The following is a 17,280-nucleotide window of genomic DNA, read 5'->3' on the forward strand; positions in this document are numbered from 1 at the left end:
GATTTTTTCGCAAACAAAAAAGTGTACATATGGCAAGCTAACTGTTTAAGCAGGAGCACAGCACAGAATATAAAAACACCGAGGTGCAAGAATATAACAACCAACTGCTCTTGCAAATCCCATACCTTAGCTTGGAACTCTTCGCATATCGTCTTGTAGTCTGTCGTCATTGTGCTAAAAGACATGGTGTCAGCCAACGACTTTGGTTGCGGCATACTGGGCATAGACTCATCCTGCAACTTTTCTTTTGTATCATCTATGACAACCTCTTCTACTAACAAGTCGCTTTGCTCAATTTTGTCTATACTTGACAAACTGTCTTTCTCGATTTCCACTTGAGATTCTCTCTCATCAAATAGCTCTTCAACCTTCATTTCCCCGGCACCAACAAGGAAAGGGGACATAAGGGTCTGGAATACTGGTAAGGGCTGAACATCTTCGTCAACTAAGTGACTGCCATCCGGTGGAGGCCCAAAGATAATCTTTGCAGCCGAGAGAGGAAATTTACGAGCACTGTGACCTCTGATATCTAACTTTATAATCTCTTCTGAGCCTGAACTTGCTTGTTTTAGTGAATCTTCCCCTACGGATAATGATAATGGTGGTGATAGAGAATGACTCTGTTTTTCAACCTCTTTTTCATCCTCTGAGGCATTTGACTTAGGATATGTTTCTTCGTTAAGTGAGTCAAGATATTTGTCACTTCGTGGAGATTCTTGTGATTTTTCATGTTGAGATTTCTCTTCAGCCTGTTGCGTTGCATGAGTGTCTTTGGATACCGATTCAGATGCTAAATTGACTGGACTTTCTTCACTTATGTGATGAATGTCTGTTGACTTAGGGTCAGGCCATGAGGTGCTTTTGCTTGGGTCTTGTGTGCTAGGGTTGTCACTAGGGGAGGGAAGAGGCATGTTTAAAGAGCTATTGCGGGATGGATCTGTGTCATGCTGTCCCACTTGGAGCAGCCCTGACTGCGCCGCGCCGGCGTTATCCGACTCAGTAATGGAATACTCCAGTTTGGAGGGAATATGTTCCGATATAGACTCCGTTTGACTGTCATCTTCTTTAATGACTGGAGTTCCTGTTTCATCGTGTGGCGTATCTATTTGAGATGCTTCTGTATCGGTTACCGCGGTCCCTTCCGCGGGAATCTGTTGAGAATGTACGACATCCGGAAGAACGTTCTAAAAATAAATCAAAAATAAAATCAATGGGCGAGTTGATTTATGACCATCGGTGGTGAAAACTTGAATGAAACCTGCGTAATAACAGCTTTCTGGGATTCGCGGCTCGATAACGGAGAGTAGGTCGGCCTAGAACAGGTAGGGCACCGCGGCGATGCATTTTCTGAACTATTTTTAACGTATCGACGAATATAAACCTACAACGCGATAGTTTGATACGCTTTCACGGGTACGATCGAGAGCAAAATTATATCGATTGCATGCAACGTTTACCTTGGATTCTGCTGTGAGCGGTGGAATCTTGTGAATATCACCCATAATTTAACATATTCATATTATTTAACAATTGAAAATTTCATTTTCTCACTAAAATTGGTTGTCAAGACGACGTTTCATTCAAATAAAATACAAACTATGAACTATAAAAAAAAACAATTTCTGCGTTTCGTTTCTGCTCTTTCAACAACATACTAAACGTCAAAGAATGTTTCCTTTTGTTATTTACTTTCTTTAATGAAAACCTTTGAAAAAATTAAATTTAGGTCTCTCGTTATTGTTAAATATTCTTAAAGATGTTTCTTGTGATAACTTACCTGTTCTAGATTTTGAAAACGTATTCTGACAATCCTCAGCTGAAGCATTTAACAAAACGCTTTTCCCACCAAATTCTTTACGAGTTTGAGTTTAGCTTACAGTTATTTTAATAACAAAATATATTTGAAAAAACTACAGCTTCTTCAAGTGACTAACTCTAGGGTTTATTACTAATATAATAACAGTTATAGGAAACCAATGTCGACTCACTGAAGCGAGTGATGAAAACTGGAACTAACAATACAAATCAAATAACTTGCACGAGTTCACATTTTATTAAATTAGTAGTACCTACATGTGTAGTAGTGACCTACTTTTCTTTGTTTCAGCCTTGGATGCACACAATATTCTAGTATAATTCTAGTATTGGCGTAATGATCTCCGCCTCAGTGGTGAAGCAGCCTGAACGGTACCGTTTTTTATTTTTGGTTTTATACTTTGGACAATCAATGAAACACGATAGGATATCAATATACTTTATTACTATTTACACATACATTTTAGAAAAAGCCATTTCATTCTGTACATTTCCTACAAAATATAAGTAACAACTTCATTACGAATAAGGCCAATCTACAATTGAAGTTTGTGGATTGATATTATGATGCATCCACACTGGTGTGAAAAATTGTTAACTTATTCATCATCATCATAAGTACTACCCTGCTCGTTGACAAGGGATTGGATACACTATAAAGGCAAAAATCACTTCGTGGTTTTGCTATTGTCTTCTCAGGCTACGTCACTTTCGTTTGACATATTGATGGAGAAGATCCTAAAACTGGGTTATTGCCACTAGTTACCACCAAGTTGTTACTACTGGGAATATTTTTCCCACCCTTCACCACTAAAAGGTGGGATTTTTTCCCCAGTTACCAGTAGTAAAAGGTGGGAAACAAATTTCCAGTAGTTACCAGTGGTAACAACTTAGTTGAACCTAAAATGGCATCCCGATAACAAATTGCGAAGATAATTTTAATATTAATGCCGCGTCCACACCAGTGTAATAAAATTCTCAAGTTGTCTAATAAAGCCGTATTTATGCGCTAATTGCTATTAGCGCATAAATTCTTCACAACTTAAGGTAAGTACCCCTATTAACGAGCCCATTAAAATCGGCACTGATTACCGCGGTATGTACAAAAAGGCGTTTTATAAGAAAGTCTATTAACATTTTTAAAATTGAAGTACACACAAACAAACCCTTCTCTATTGACTGTCGAATAAGTATAGCACTAGTAAAGAAACACAAAGTAAACAATTCGAAAAGCGTAAACTAACTCATCGGGGGCGCAGGATTTGAATACTCCATACTAACGCGCAACACCTCAAGTAAGCAAACGCGTATTTTATTTAGTGATTTTCATAGTAATGATGAATATTACGTAGACTAAAATTTTATATCAATTCTTAATTATGATATTTATGGTTCCCAAATACTCAATTTGTAAATATTTGCTTGCCATTAGTAAAAAACAGGAAATTAAAAACCTCGGTGTTGGGTTAAATTTTTTGGTGTGGTTCCTAATTTCGAGGTATACCTCGGTAATAGCGGAAACGGTATTTTAAGTTCGAAGGGTTATATATTCATATGTAAATACATATTTCCTTAACTCTTGATGTTATTGAAATATTTAACCATCTATAAAGCTAAAGAGCTATTAACGTGGTATGAAATCTATTCAAGAACTCTTAATGTTGACTACAGTTTTAAGCACTTAACTGGAGGTTTCCTTAGAAACCATTATATGAGAATCTTGTTTAAATGTTGATATAAAAACAAAAGCATGGCTGTCAAGTCTGTTTTATAAAATGTTTCGTAATATTTAGTATCTTCCATTTTGATTGTATTCAAAATATACGCGATTTTTATATATTTTCATTACTCGTAAATGAGTTTTACAATAATGTGAATTAAACCGTTTAGCGATCGTTACATCACTCGGTAATAAGATGTATGGGCACCCAATACCGAACCACCTACAACTTTGGTAGGAAATAAATAGGTTCCTAATATAATTATTATAAAACCTATTGTATTATTTTAATTAGAACATACTCGTATAATACACCAACATACAATCGTAATCTAACGCGGCAACGCAGCGAGCGTGATGGGCACCTTTACGTCGGGGGCAGCCCGGGACGGATTTCAGTAGGTTGTTTATTATATAATATACATGTTTAGTTTATATTTATATGTAAGTTTAGTTTTTAATTAATTTAAAATTATGTCTGGATTATGTGTTATTAATAAAAGATGCAGTACATCCAATATAAATTTCTTTTAATATTTGATTTCACATATCTTGTATCATTGGATCAATTTGATGTTGATGGGCATTTATATGTGTGACGAACACAGATATTTGTTCTTAAGTCATGGGTGTTTTCTACGTAGGTCATACAAGTATGCCCAGCACCAACGTATATAGGCTGAATTATTATTTTTATTATATAAATTTGTATTTATCTATATAAGTATGTATATCGTCGCCTAATATCCATAGTAGAAGCTTTGCATAGATTGGGGATATGTCGATCTGTGTAAGATGTCCCCTTATATTTATTTATTTTATGTTGTTTTATGTAGATACTTGTATACAGCATGTATGTTTGATACGACCACATAATATATTAATTATCTAAGTGTAGTTAGTAGGTGTAAGTAGACTCAAAGGAATTCACTTTCATAATTATGTTTTACTAAAAATCCTCTTATTTTTCCTTATAGAAAAGTCTAAAATAAATATTAATTGAATCTTATAATTGGAAATCTGATTAAATATAACCTACTATTTATTTAATTACTATTGTCAAATAAATATAAGTAGGTATATAAAGAAGGAACTAAAAATGCGATGGGTTTATCTACCCTCGTAAAAAGGAACCCATATCCGCGGTATTTGGGTAGCAATGATCAATTACCACGGTAATAGGCGATTTCGACGTTTCAGGTTTAATAATTATTTTTTTCTATATAACTGGCCAAAACAAGTCCAAAAACGAATGAAATATAAATTTCGATGTACAAACTATCATAAAAAAATATGTCTTTGTTCATACAGAGCCTGATTATGCTTCATTTTTGGCTGTCTTTGTAAAAGTTGCTTAACCCCCTCGTTAATAGGGGTACTTACCTTACTTATTCGTACAATCCACACAAATATTGCTTTGCAATCCATTGTGTTAGTAATCCTTAGCTTTTACAATATTATTGCCTGTTCCAAGTAAACTTGCCAGTCAAAACTTAAGCTTTTGACTAATGCCAAGTACAGCTATACGAGGTATGCGTGTTCAATTTCAATTGAACACGCATAGCTCATAATCATCTTAATCTGTTATGAGTCATATCTTATGACCCACCTCTGACTTATGTTGTCAAAGTAACCCAGCTACAGAAGCCGCGCGACTTGCGGAAAGTTTAAAAAAAGTTGGAAAAGTATCTCGGATATTTCAGGAAAAATTCATAGGGAAAAAAGGACTTTCATTTTGGAAACGGAAAATTTCGATCTCCAGAAGTTTCCGGAATTGTTCAATGTGGAAAATTCTCAATTTTGATAACTTTCCGACGGCATCGGTTAACCCACATGATGCAGTTGGCTTGTGACTCCTGAAAGTAACATTGTTATAGGAAGAATTACATTGAATAGGTTAAGTATAAAATAAAAGTAAATAACTAAATTAACATTACGCATATTAGTTGATGCCCACAGTGGGCAGCCCACTGTACAATCACCTGCATTATATCTTACACAGCGAAGCGTGCAAAAATATCTGACACAATCTCAGGTATTTGTAGATTGTAGAACCATAAAGAGCGTGTAGTACATATGGTGTTACTTTACCGCACTAGTGCGTTAATTAGCGCTTTACGTGCATATGTCGAAAGGGCCATATGTACTGTAAAACGTTGTACCATACGCGTGCGAATAGTTAATTCGCAACTCGTGTCGATTTAAAACACTTCTTTCGGTAGTTTTAATTTATCGCCGCTCGTTGCGAATTTCCTACTTTTCGCACTCGTATCGTAATGTATTATTGTGCACTTCGTTGTGCAAGTGACTGTACCTCATATAACATTAAATGCATGTAAATAAAGAAAACACGATCTCCATTAATTTTCATAATAATTGCAGTTCTACCATCAAAAGCGCTATTTACAAATTAATGCATTACAAAAACGAATCGAGGTCATAAGTATTTTATAAGACAAACCACCTAAACCCGGCGCGACACGACATCGCACCAAAGAAATTGAGAACACAACGGTTTCTTCAGACCGTCAAGAAAATTAGCGTGATCTTTAGTTAAACATTCGCAGTTACAAATTATGGAAACTTGGAAAGGTGTAATTGTCGCAGTCAAAAGTGTGAACTGGTCAAAAGAACTTTTAACCGACAAAAACAGGCAAAACTGCTTTTGACTGAGCATGTTGGTCAAAAGTAGTTTTACCTGAAATTCATTGGTTAAATTAATTGTGACTGTTACTATCAGTCAAAAGTACTCCCAGAAATAGGTAGGTTAGGGTTATTTTTTTTTGCTACGCCCAAAAAACGAAACTGTTCCCAGAGATAGGTCGGTTAGGGTTATTTTTTTTTTGCTACGCCCTAAAAACGAAACTGCTGCCAGAAATAGGTATGATTTTCAGGTAAAACTACTTTTGACCAACATGCTCAGTCAAAAGCAGTTTTGCCTGTTTTTGTCGGTTAAAAGTTCTTTTGACCAGTTCACACTTTTGACTGCAACATAATCATTTAATTTTAAATACTTTCTGAAAGTTGCTAATTGAAGCCTATGCCTCCCGGGCTACTAGACAAACGATTGTAATATTCGGGTAAAAAAGCTGCATATTACGGCGTTCCCGATTTCGATGGTGCCACAAAGCGATGCGGTAACTAACGTCAACTCACTTCGATAATTGTCTATACAGTATAACCAGAAACTACAAAACCAACACAATCAATGTTAAACGCTTTCGATAATTTTTCTACCGCCTCATATATATATAAAACACATAGCTGTAACGTAAATTACACACATCGTGATGACTAATTTGCAAAAATCACGTAACTCACACTGATACTCAGTTGAAAGGCAATACCTAACTCTGTATGCAGCCCATACATAGATAGGTACAGTCGAGGACATAAATATGTATACATTTCTTCACCTTAACCCATTGAAATAAGGTGAAAAAATGTATACATATTTATGTCCTCGACTGTACACCACATTTTTCTTTTGATTGACAGAACAAGATACGAGTTTTTTTTTAAGTAGTGCCGACATTTATCGCTAATTACATTCCCCAGAGGGTTCTTACGTATTACGATTAATCAATTGCATTGGCTTTGTAGCTCTTAAGCAATGGCTCAAGGCAGAGGGAATATATTTCCCACATTATTTTCAACTTGGTTTCAAAGATAGGGGTTCAATTTTGCATAATTTCTGACACCCTATACTTAATTTGCATGAATTGTAGCATTTTTTTCAAATTGTTTACATCTTATCCATCACCCATGATTTAAATACAAAGTTTTTAAATTAAACGAAAAAAAACACCGCTACGGGCAAGACTCGAACTTGCGACCTTTTGGAACACCGGTCTAAATGTTCTTGGCCAACTAAGCTACCGAAGCTTACGTGCAGCGTGTGATTTTTTATTAAATTAAAGTTCAAAAACTATTATGGTCCTGATTTCACAATGTCTATGCATGATGGTCTCCGTTCAAACTGTAAAACTATTAACTAGGACACCAAGGTTAAAAGTCCGTTACATCAATTACAAAGTCACAAGTGACGTTAGCTTAGTTCGAGATCACAATACACTGCATTGTCAACTCAACACAACTAATATATATTGTCAGTCAATACACTATTTCTATTCGCCTATGTAACCTTCGACAAGCTCGATTAATCTCAATGTTTGACGCTAAGGTTTGACGTCATACTATCATACAATGGTAAATGTTTTCACACGCCGACAGCACGGTTAGCACGAGTTGAGCAGTGACAGATTTACCAATGTATACCTACATACAAGTACTTGAGTTAGTTAATAATACATGCGCCGTAAACGCGCGTGCTGAGGATTTATCCGCTTATACAGAGTGACTTTGTTGAGTCTGACATCTGTGGGGCTACCGCGAAAACCGAAATTCGCAAATTGCGGGGATCTTTCTCTTTTACTTCAATGAAGTCGTTATTAGAGAGACATAAATAGATGCCCGCAATATGCGAACTTCGATTTTCGCGGTTATAGCCCCGTTTCATGTAGGTCATATTGAACAACTATTACTATGACGTCAAGAATGGCGTAGGTACGTACTCTGTTATAGGCTCACTCGATAGTATTAGCAAATAGGTTCTATATTCAAGCAAATAAAGTATATTTTTATGGCATTTCTCGTTCATTAGATGTAAGTATATAAGTCATGGTTTGATTAATAAAACACGAACCTAACCCAACTGTGCCCATCAAATGAACACAAGACTATGGCTACTCAATTTGGAACCTTATTACAAAGGAAGATGACTGAAATTGGCACATTGAAATGTTGGAAGCAAACAGTACCGGAATAGAATATTTAAATTGAAGATATCTTTGTAACAACTGAATTTAAGTACAGTCAAAAAAAATAATTTCAGTACCATTTCGCACCTTGTCGCAGTGGCAATCAATTAATGAAAGTCGCTAGGGACCTCAGTATAATATAAAATGTCGAATGTCGAAGTCATAAACTCATTTAAATGAAGTCTATTAGTTAATAAAAAAGTTCATGTTTGTAAAACTAATAAGGGTTGTTAAAACAGGTATAACACAATTATTTCTGCACCTTGAATTCATTCCAAAACTTCTATCATATTCAACTGTTACATATGCAACTTTTCATGGCTTAGGTAAGCCTTAGGTTAAAAATATTAGGTAATACAATACAAAATATATAAATTTATATAAAAAAGGCAAATATGCAATAATAGATAAGAAATTCTGTATAATTTACCATACACTCATAGTGTTTAATGCTTTTAGAATCGACTGAACCTTGGAAGGAACCACGTATGGCATCTTTGATATTGAATTGAATTCTTTCGATATACACCAAAGATATATTGATATATTCACATGTACATTAGTACACATATACATTCCAATCAATTCTCTGTGATATAATACACCAATCAAATGATTTATCACAACCTATAAAATACTATAAATAATAATTGAGTTTAATTATGATGTTCGTCATTTTAATCGTCTTCGACAAAAGGGGGAAGACCCCCCCGCTCTTATTCGTTTCTGGTGTAAAGGCTGCCTATTGCCATACAGCGATTCCAGCGTGGTAATGCTGCGAGCATTATGGGCACTTTTGCGCCGGAAGCGACGAGGGACGGATTTGACTAATAACAGTATGTAATTATTTGTGATGTTATTTTAATATGTATCTAACTGTAAATGTTATTAGTATTACCTATTCAAAACGATTAAAATAAAACCGGCCAAGTGCGAGTCGGACTCGCGCACGAAGGGTTCTGTACCATTACGCAACAAACGGGAGCCCCACTTAAATATTTTTTTTTCTTTTTTAGTATTTGTTGTTATAGCAGCAATAGAAATATATCATCTGTGACTGTCTAGTTATCACTGTTCATGAGATACAGCCTGGTGACAGACAGACAGACGGACAGAAGAGTCTTAGTAATAGGGTCCCGTTTTTACCCTTTGGGTATGGAACCCTAAAAATTATTGAATGATTACATTAATCTGGTTTTTAAGTAATTGTAAGTTACAAATTTGAACAGATTCACAGTTTCCAAACAAAATGTTTTTATCAACTATTATTTTCAATAATTGTTACCGTCAGGCTGCGTTTCCACCAGAGCTGTGCGAGGATGCGTTGCGTAGGATGTGTTTGTTAAGAACCCTTCATTTGCATTCCGCGCTCAGCGTGTAGTGATTCTATTGGTTCTTAACAAACATGTCGCTACACATCCTCAATCTTTGGTGGAAACGCAGCCTTAACCATTAAACACAAAAAATTGTTGGGTAGGTACTTTATTCCACTTGGAACTTCTATGGGAACTATGATGTGTTTTGTGGCACTTAAGTATAAAATAATCAAAAAGATTGACTTGTACAATGATGATTCTAAATATTAATTAGACTTTTTAAGTTATGGGTGTCTGTCATACAGTCAACCCTGGTAATTTTGAATATACAGTCACCATCAGGGGCATCAGGGCTTCACACGATGTTAGGGTATTTTTGATGATGAGTGTGTTTCAAAGTAAGGACACTAAAAATTTCGTACATCAACCCGTTTCTGTTCCTAACTCCGTTCAAACAATCTAGAAATATATTGCATTGTTTAGCACGACATATTTTATTATTATTGTCTTCCATATCAATTACACACATTTTAAAGTTTAATCTTAAAAGACTGTTCAATGTCACTAAATTCTAAATTAGCAAGATTGACTGATGAAAACGTTGATGGCAGGTTCCATAGCAATTATGAACCTGAAGCTTAAATATGACGGTTTCAAGTAAAAGGTACCATATTGTTGGTTGTCAATAAGGTTGATTTCAAATTGAAGTTTCAAGGAAATAGCACTTTATTCACAACTGACAATAAGTACCCTTTTGGTTGAAATTGGCACAAATATTAACACCATGATTACTATTTGTGATGATTTGGCTCTTGATATAAGGTGTCTTGATGATATAAGGTCATTTAGGGTAAGTGTGGCATAGGGGTAAGCGTGGCTGGCCTTCAGATTGGGGCCTGTTTACACATTGACTAGTGTTTACTGCGAGTTTTTACATTGGCTTAGTGGCAAATGTATCAACTGGCAATAAACACTAATCAATGTGTATTTTTTTATATGAGCCCATATTGTCCCACTGCTGGGCAAAGGCCTCCCTGTTATTTCTCCACATATCCTTCTCCCCTAAAGTCTCCCACCAGTCTCTGTCAGAGGCGTCAAGCTCGTCCCGCCATCTCCGATGAGATCTGCCGTGGCGCCTTACAATCTGTGGGACCCAACGGGTGGCTGTTTTGGCCCACAGATCATCCGGCATACGGCAGACGTGTCCCGCCCAGTCCCATTTAAGCTTGGCGGCAGTTACAGCTACGTCAGTGATTTGCGTTTTGGGGCGTAGAATTGTATTTTTAATGCGATCGGTTAATTTCACGCTCAAAATACTACGCTCCATGGCTGAATGAATGTGTGTGAATGAATGTGTAAACGGGCCCCAATGTGACGGCCAGCCATGCTTACCCGTATTTACTAAGAATGTTACCTACGAGCCATAATACCAGAACACAGGCCAAGATACTAATAATAATAATACTCGCAGCAGGTTCGTGTGAGTCACAGGGTCTAAGAATGGTCAGTTAAGACGAAAGTGGAGGACCCGCGCGAAATCGCCTTTACGTACAAACATAGTACTCAGTTTCCTCTCTGGAAATTAACTATTATTGAAAATATTTTAACACAATTTGTTGTACATCAACCATGGCTATGCTATCCCTACATTTGAGAATTATTATTAGAGTTAATGGCATTCAAAAATTTATATGAAATCTGTTTTTCGCTCCTAATTTTAATAATAATCAATATATCGAAATAGTCAAACGTAGTTATGGTTAATATACATAAAATAATGTAAAAATATTTTCCATAATTCTATATCCTGAGAGGAAAATGGGGACTACTACTTGTATGGAGCGCAGGTTGTCCCCTTTCCTCTCAAGTGTGGACTCTACAAGCCTTTACATGCAACCTTGGAGGCAGAGATGGGGAGGTGTGCACGGCAGTCAGGTGGTCTTTTTTTCTTCCTCTTCCTCTTCTTCTTGGGCTAGCAGCTTTCTAGCGAGTTGTAATGCCTGGAAAATAATTTATAATTAACAATTATATCTGCCTCTGCTGGACAGTTAGGGGATCCAAAGGAAGTTTTTAAATGTTTCTTCTCTCCTAGATACAAAAAGCCTGAAAACCAGTCAATTTTGTACCAAGAATGATTATTTATATTTTTGGCTATAGCAGCAAAAATAATAATTATATGCATGTTGAAATATTTTCAAATACTTATTAGAATACATTTTTATGGGGCACACATATATATATTTTTTGTAGTTAGAGGACATGGTAATAAACACATCCTTATATATAAACGCGAGCGGCTTTGACGGTAGAAACAAATTAAATTATGCTCAAACAAAAGAGCGTAAAAAAATAACACTTTTGAATCGAGAACATATATCCGCAAAATTCGTATTGTCGCGTATTTTGCATTTAAAAGTGAAAAAATTTCGACAAACAATACTAAAGGCTCAATTTGTTGGTTGACATTTGACAGCTATGCGTTGCGTTTAGAAACTGCAAACATGCTTACAAGTTAGGTTGGTCGTTTTTTTTTAAATAAAAAGCAAGACGAATATTACTGTTTATTTGATGACTTTCCGGTATGTATAATGGTTATTATTTGCATTAAGTTTCGTTTCATATGGATATGTATACCGGTATAATTATTACATAAATTTGTTTTTAAGCCAGAACGTGCGATAGTCTGTTACGGCTTTTAAGAGGATAGCAACACTGCCTAGACGTCAACGACGGCTGTTATTCGAAAATACTTTATCCGGTACTCCAGACGTGATAAAAACCTGTTAAATAGTGTATTGTGTGTGTTAACAATAAAAAATAGTCACCGAACATAGTGCAAAGTGCAAACGCCATCGTAACGTAACGAGATTTGAACTTCAAAGCGTTCCATGGGTGTATTGTGTTTAGTATAAACATCGGTCTCTCAGTTGTATTTTAATATTTCAGAATGATTCCAAATATTCTTACATGTCAAGGCACTACTAGCTACCTGGAAATGCAAGTGAAAGCAACCTTGAAGCAGCTGTGATAAACTAATAAGTGAGCGAGATGAAAATGACGTTGTTCAAAGAAACTTTGAGTTAAGTGCCAGCTGACTGTAACACACTCTAATTAAGTACATTGCCAGTGTGAAACAGTGCAAAAAGCTACAGTGTATTGTGGACATATTTAATAACTGTGCTTTAGACTATGAATCAAATTTGAGGTGTATCGGTGAATTGGAAAGTCAACTGCATAAAGCTAATAAGTTATCTCCGGAGTCAATGTAAGTTGAATATAAGATTAAATATAATAAGATATATAGATAGTATATATGTCGCAGTCAAAAGTGTGAACTGGTCAAAAGAACTTTTAACCGACAAAAACAGGCAAAACTGCTTTTGACTGAGCATGTTGGTCAAAAGTAGTTATACCTGAAAATCATTGGTTAATAGTAATTGTGTTGTGACTGTTACTATCAGTCAAAAGTACTCGCAGAGATAGGTAGGTTAGGGTTATTTTTTTGCTACGCCCAAAAAACGAAACTGTTCCCAGAGATAGGTAGGTTAGGGTTATTTTTTTTTGCTACGCCCTAAAAACGAAACTGCTGCCAGAAATAGGTATGATTTTCAGGTAAAACTACTTTTGACCAACATGCTCAGTCAAAGCAGTTTTGCCTGTTATTGTCGGTTAAAAGTTCTTTGGCCAGTTCACACTTTTGACTGCAACAGGTTGGGCTGGACATATGGCAAGGGAAGGTAAAGATAAGTGGGATAGAGAGGAAGCGGAATGGTATCCTAGAGATGGAAAAAGGAGAGAAGGGAGACCAATAATGAGGTGGTCGGATGACATAAAGAAGCATGCGGGACCTAATTGGATAGGGACGGCAAGGGATAGAGAGCTGTGGAGAGAGCTGGGGGAGGCCTATGCCAAGAAGGCAGACTGAAATAATTATTAAAAAGCAATGACATAAAAATTATTTAATAAAGTTACTAAGGAAAAAATATTGAAACTAATTGATATAAATGAAATGTGAATTTATTTAAATGTAATATGTGCTGAAATTTAATTTTTTGGTCAATAAAGGCTATTCTATTCTATTCTATTCTAATTTGACAGGTGACAACAAAAAAAATATTAATTCCTGCTAAAATTTCAGAGTCATAGTGAAGCATAGTACATAGTACCAAAACAAGGTTGATTTTTAGGGTTCTGTAGCCAAAGGGTAAAAACGGGACCCCTATTACGAGGACTCCAATATGTTATTAGATCAAAACAAATTATTTTCAGAAAATATTTAATTTAGGCTTAGGGATGGCGAGGCTCCATAAACCTTCAGTAAGTAGTGCATAAGTATCCTTGGAAAAATTCGACCTATGCCGCCGTGGGTGGCCCGGTGGCAGAATGGCACAGGCACCTGCTGCAATAGCAGAGGACGCTGCTTTGATTCCAGCCTAGGGCACTGGAGGCCTTGGTCACTTTTTAGGGTTGCGTACCCATAGGGTAAAAACGGGACCCTATTAAATATTAAGACTCTGCTGTCCGTCTGTCTGTCACCAGGCTGTATCTCAAGATCTCATGAACCGTGATAACTAGATTAACTAGACAGTTTCAATTTTCACAAATGATGTATTTCTGTTGCCGCTATAACAACAAATACTAAAAACAAATTAAAGAAATATTTAAGCGGGGCCAATGCAATGCTAGGCTGGATATGACTGATGAAATGAGTAAATTTTTATTAATATGTTTTAATATGACATGTTGGTGGCAAACAAGCATACAAGGCTGTTAATGCCGATGGTAAGTGGGAGTTTAGACTAGACCTCTGCTTCTCCAAGGGACTCACATTGCTGACCGAGTAAATTTTTATTAATATGTTTTAATATGACATGTTGGTGGCAAACAAGCATACAAGGCTGTTAATGCCAATGGTAAGTGGGAGTTTAGACTAGACCTCTGCTTCTCCAAGGGACTCACATTGCTGACCGAGTAAATTTTTATTAATATGTTTTAATATGACATGTTGGTGGCAAACAAGCATACAAGGCTGTTAATGCCGATGGTAAGTGGGAGTTTAGACTAGACCTCTGCTTCTCCAAGGGACTCACATTGCTGACCGAGTAAATTTTTATTAATATGTTTTAACATGGCATGTTGGTGGCAAACAAGCATACAACTCATACAAGGCTGTTAATGCCGATGGTAAGTAGGAGTTTAGACTAGACCTCTGATTCTCCAAGGGACTCACATTGTTGACCGAGTAATTTTTTATTAATATGTATTAATATGACATGTTGGTGGCAAACAAGAATACAAGGCTGTTAATGCCGATGGTAAGTGGGAGTTTAGATTAGACCTCTGCTTCTCCAAGGGACTCACATTGTTGACCGAGTAAATTTTTATTAATATGTTTTAATATGACATGTTGGTGGCAAACAAGAATACAAGGCTGTTAATGCCGATGGTAAGTGGGGGTTTAGACTAGACCTCTGCTTCTCCAAGGGACTCACATTGCTGACCGGTTACAAATCTATTACACTCATACTAGGGTTCCGTACCTGAAGGGTAACTAAAAAACGGGAACCTATTAGCGATTCCAACTCGCACTTGGCCGGTTTTTCTTAGTAGGTATATGACATTTATTTCAGTTTTACTTCATTGTCCGTCTGTCTGTCTGTCTGTCACCAGGCTGTATCTCATGAACCGTGATAGGCCTAGGCAGTTGAAATTTTCACAGATGATGTATTTCTGTTACCGCTATAACAACAAATACTAAAAAGTATGGAACCCTTCGTGCGCGAGCACTTGCCCGGTTTGACATTTCAGGCTCCGTCACACAGGCGCGTTTCGCGTGCGGCGCGTGAGCGGGGCGCGCCGCTTTTTCATATAAAACGCTCAGGCCCGGCTCTGAAATCGCGCCGGTGTGACGGAACCTTTATTTCAGTTTACTCCACTGTCCCTCTGTCACCAGGCTGTATCTCATGAACCGTGATAGCTAGACAGTTGAAATTTTCACACATGATGTATTTCTGTTGCCGCTATAACAACAAATATTAAAAAGTGTTCCGTTCTTGATGGGTGAGTCCGACTCGCACTTATTCAGTTTTTTTTTGTAAACGAATTTAATATTAACGGATAGGCATTAATATTAAAGAATGAAATAGTAGTGATAATTTCCATACTTTCACTTTAGTGCCATGAAGGGTAGGTACAAAAGGGTTCCCTCTTTTGAGATTGGAAAGTGGGCTAGGTTATAAATGCGGCCTTCACAGAACCGATCTGCGACCAGAAAAGTGGGTCAAGTTAGAACTGTGATCCTTACAGAACCGAACTGCTACCAGAAAAGCGGATTAGGTTTTTTTAATTACATATTTGTTTTTAGATATAATTATCGGAATAGTAAATTTTTCGAGTTATGATTGTATGTTACGGATTTAAAGTTTTCTGAGATGAGATAGGTTTGTAACCGCCTTGATGAAGGTATGAAGTCTAAAAGTAAATAATTACTTAATTCAAAATGAGTATTACCTATTACTATTATTTATTTTACCCGAGCGAAGCCGGGTTTTCATCTAGTACTGTAATAATTCCAACTGTCTACCTAATACCAAAGTGTTAATCTAAAAATTCAATTGTAAAAACCTCTGCGGTATGATGCCAGACATGCTTACACAAAAATTATCAAGTAACTGTACACAATGTAAGAAATCAGACAAAAAGTGGTTTTATAAGAATCACAACAAACTCTATTACAATGATGCACAAGATTTTTTTATATAGAAGATCATATCTATTCCTATTAACATAGGTTGATATATCTTATTATATCCTTCATATGTCCCTGTTGCTTGTCATGTTTTCACTTGCTTGCTTCCTATTTATATCTCATTAACCGTGACTTTTGTGTTTGTACTTGCATATAATTTACTCACATTTCTATTGTGCTTACCATTGATGGATTTGCTACAATATGAAACATCTTTCAAAGGAATAACATTAACTGCGTTCGCCCAAGACCGTAACTCACCTGGAACTCATTATAATGCATTTTCCTCTTCTTCTCAAACTCGAGCCGGCGCTCCCGCGCCTCGTCCGATTCGTCCATGTCATCGTCACTGTCGGTCTCCACGCACTTAGGTGGCTTGTTCATACTAGCCGCCAGCTTCGCCGCCAAAATGTTCGCGTCCAGCTCATCCACCGGCTCCATATCTCCGTCAACGGGTTCAGAAAACGGCGTCTTCGGCTCGTCCACTTTCATGTGCCCGTAATCCTTATTCGCCGGGTGGAACGTCTCCATTATGTTCATCTCGTCGAATCGCTGCTCCTTCGCCCGCTTACTCGTCGACGGAGCCCCATCGCTGCTCTGCACGTCCACGCTGCGTGACGTCTTCAGTATGCCCTTGGAGGGCTTCTTTTGCAAATTCTGAGCCATGCCGCTAATACTGTTGCATTGTACAAAGCAAACGGGTAGGTATTGAGTAGGTTTCAGCTTTTACTTTACCAAATAAGTCGTGAACATCGATGGTTTTTCTAAATTCTACCATAATTTGACAATTAGTGACAGAAGTTGGTGTTGTCATTCTGAATTAAACTTAAGGGGTATACAAGTTTACAGTTGGTTTGGTGA

The 17,280-nt window shown here is 36.7% G+C and overlaps 2 protein-coding genes and 1 long non-coding RNA gene across 3 annotated transcripts in view; all 3 read right to left on the reverse strand.

The window, feature by feature from the left end:
* The window catches only part of LOC134797818 (golgin subfamily B member 1), a 108,653-nt gene extending 107,055 nt beyond the window's left edge, over positions 1–1,598 (reverse strand). The window contains exons 1-2 of the mRNA XM_063770188.1: positions 1,458–1,598; positions 126–1,184 (exon numbers count right to left, since the gene is read on the reverse strand). Coding sequence (XP_063626258.1) covers positions 126–1,184; positions 1,458–1,502 — 1,104 coding nt within the window. The 5' untranslated portion in view covers positions 1,503–1,598. The remainder of the gene's footprint in view (positions 1–125; positions 1,185–1,457) is intronic.
* A 642-nt stretch (positions 1,599–2,240) lies between these two features.
* LOC134797808 (uncharacterized) lies at positions 2,241–9,133 on the reverse strand. The gene is made up of 2 exons (XR_010145110.1): positions 4,919–9,133; positions 2,241–2,856 (listed from the first exon to the last, which is right to left on the reverse strand). It is a non-coding gene; the product is annotated as an uncharacterized LOC134797808 (long non-coding RNA).
* Positions 9,134–9,745: 612 nt separating this feature from the next.
* On the reverse strand, positions 9,746–17,218 carry LOC134797809 (protein phosphatase inhibitor 2-like). The gene is made up of 2 exons (XM_063770172.1): positions 16,681–17,218; positions 9,746–11,671 (listed from the first exon to the last, which is right to left on the reverse strand). Exons 1-2 carry the CDS (start codon positions 17,083–17,085, stop codon positions 11,603–11,605), a joined length of 474 nt encoding a protein of 157 aa, XP_063626242.1. The 5' UTR covers positions 17,086–17,218; the 3' UTR covers positions 9,746–11,602.
* Between the last annotated feature and the right edge of the window lie 62 nt (positions 17,219–17,280).

The sequence above is a fragment of the Cydia splendana genome, chromosome 15 (genome assembly GCF_910591565.1).
Source record: "Cydia splendana chromosome 15, ilCydSple1.2, whole genome shotgun sequence".
NCBI lineage: Eukaryota > Metazoa > Arthropoda > Insecta > Lepidoptera > Tortricidae > Cydia > Cydia splendana.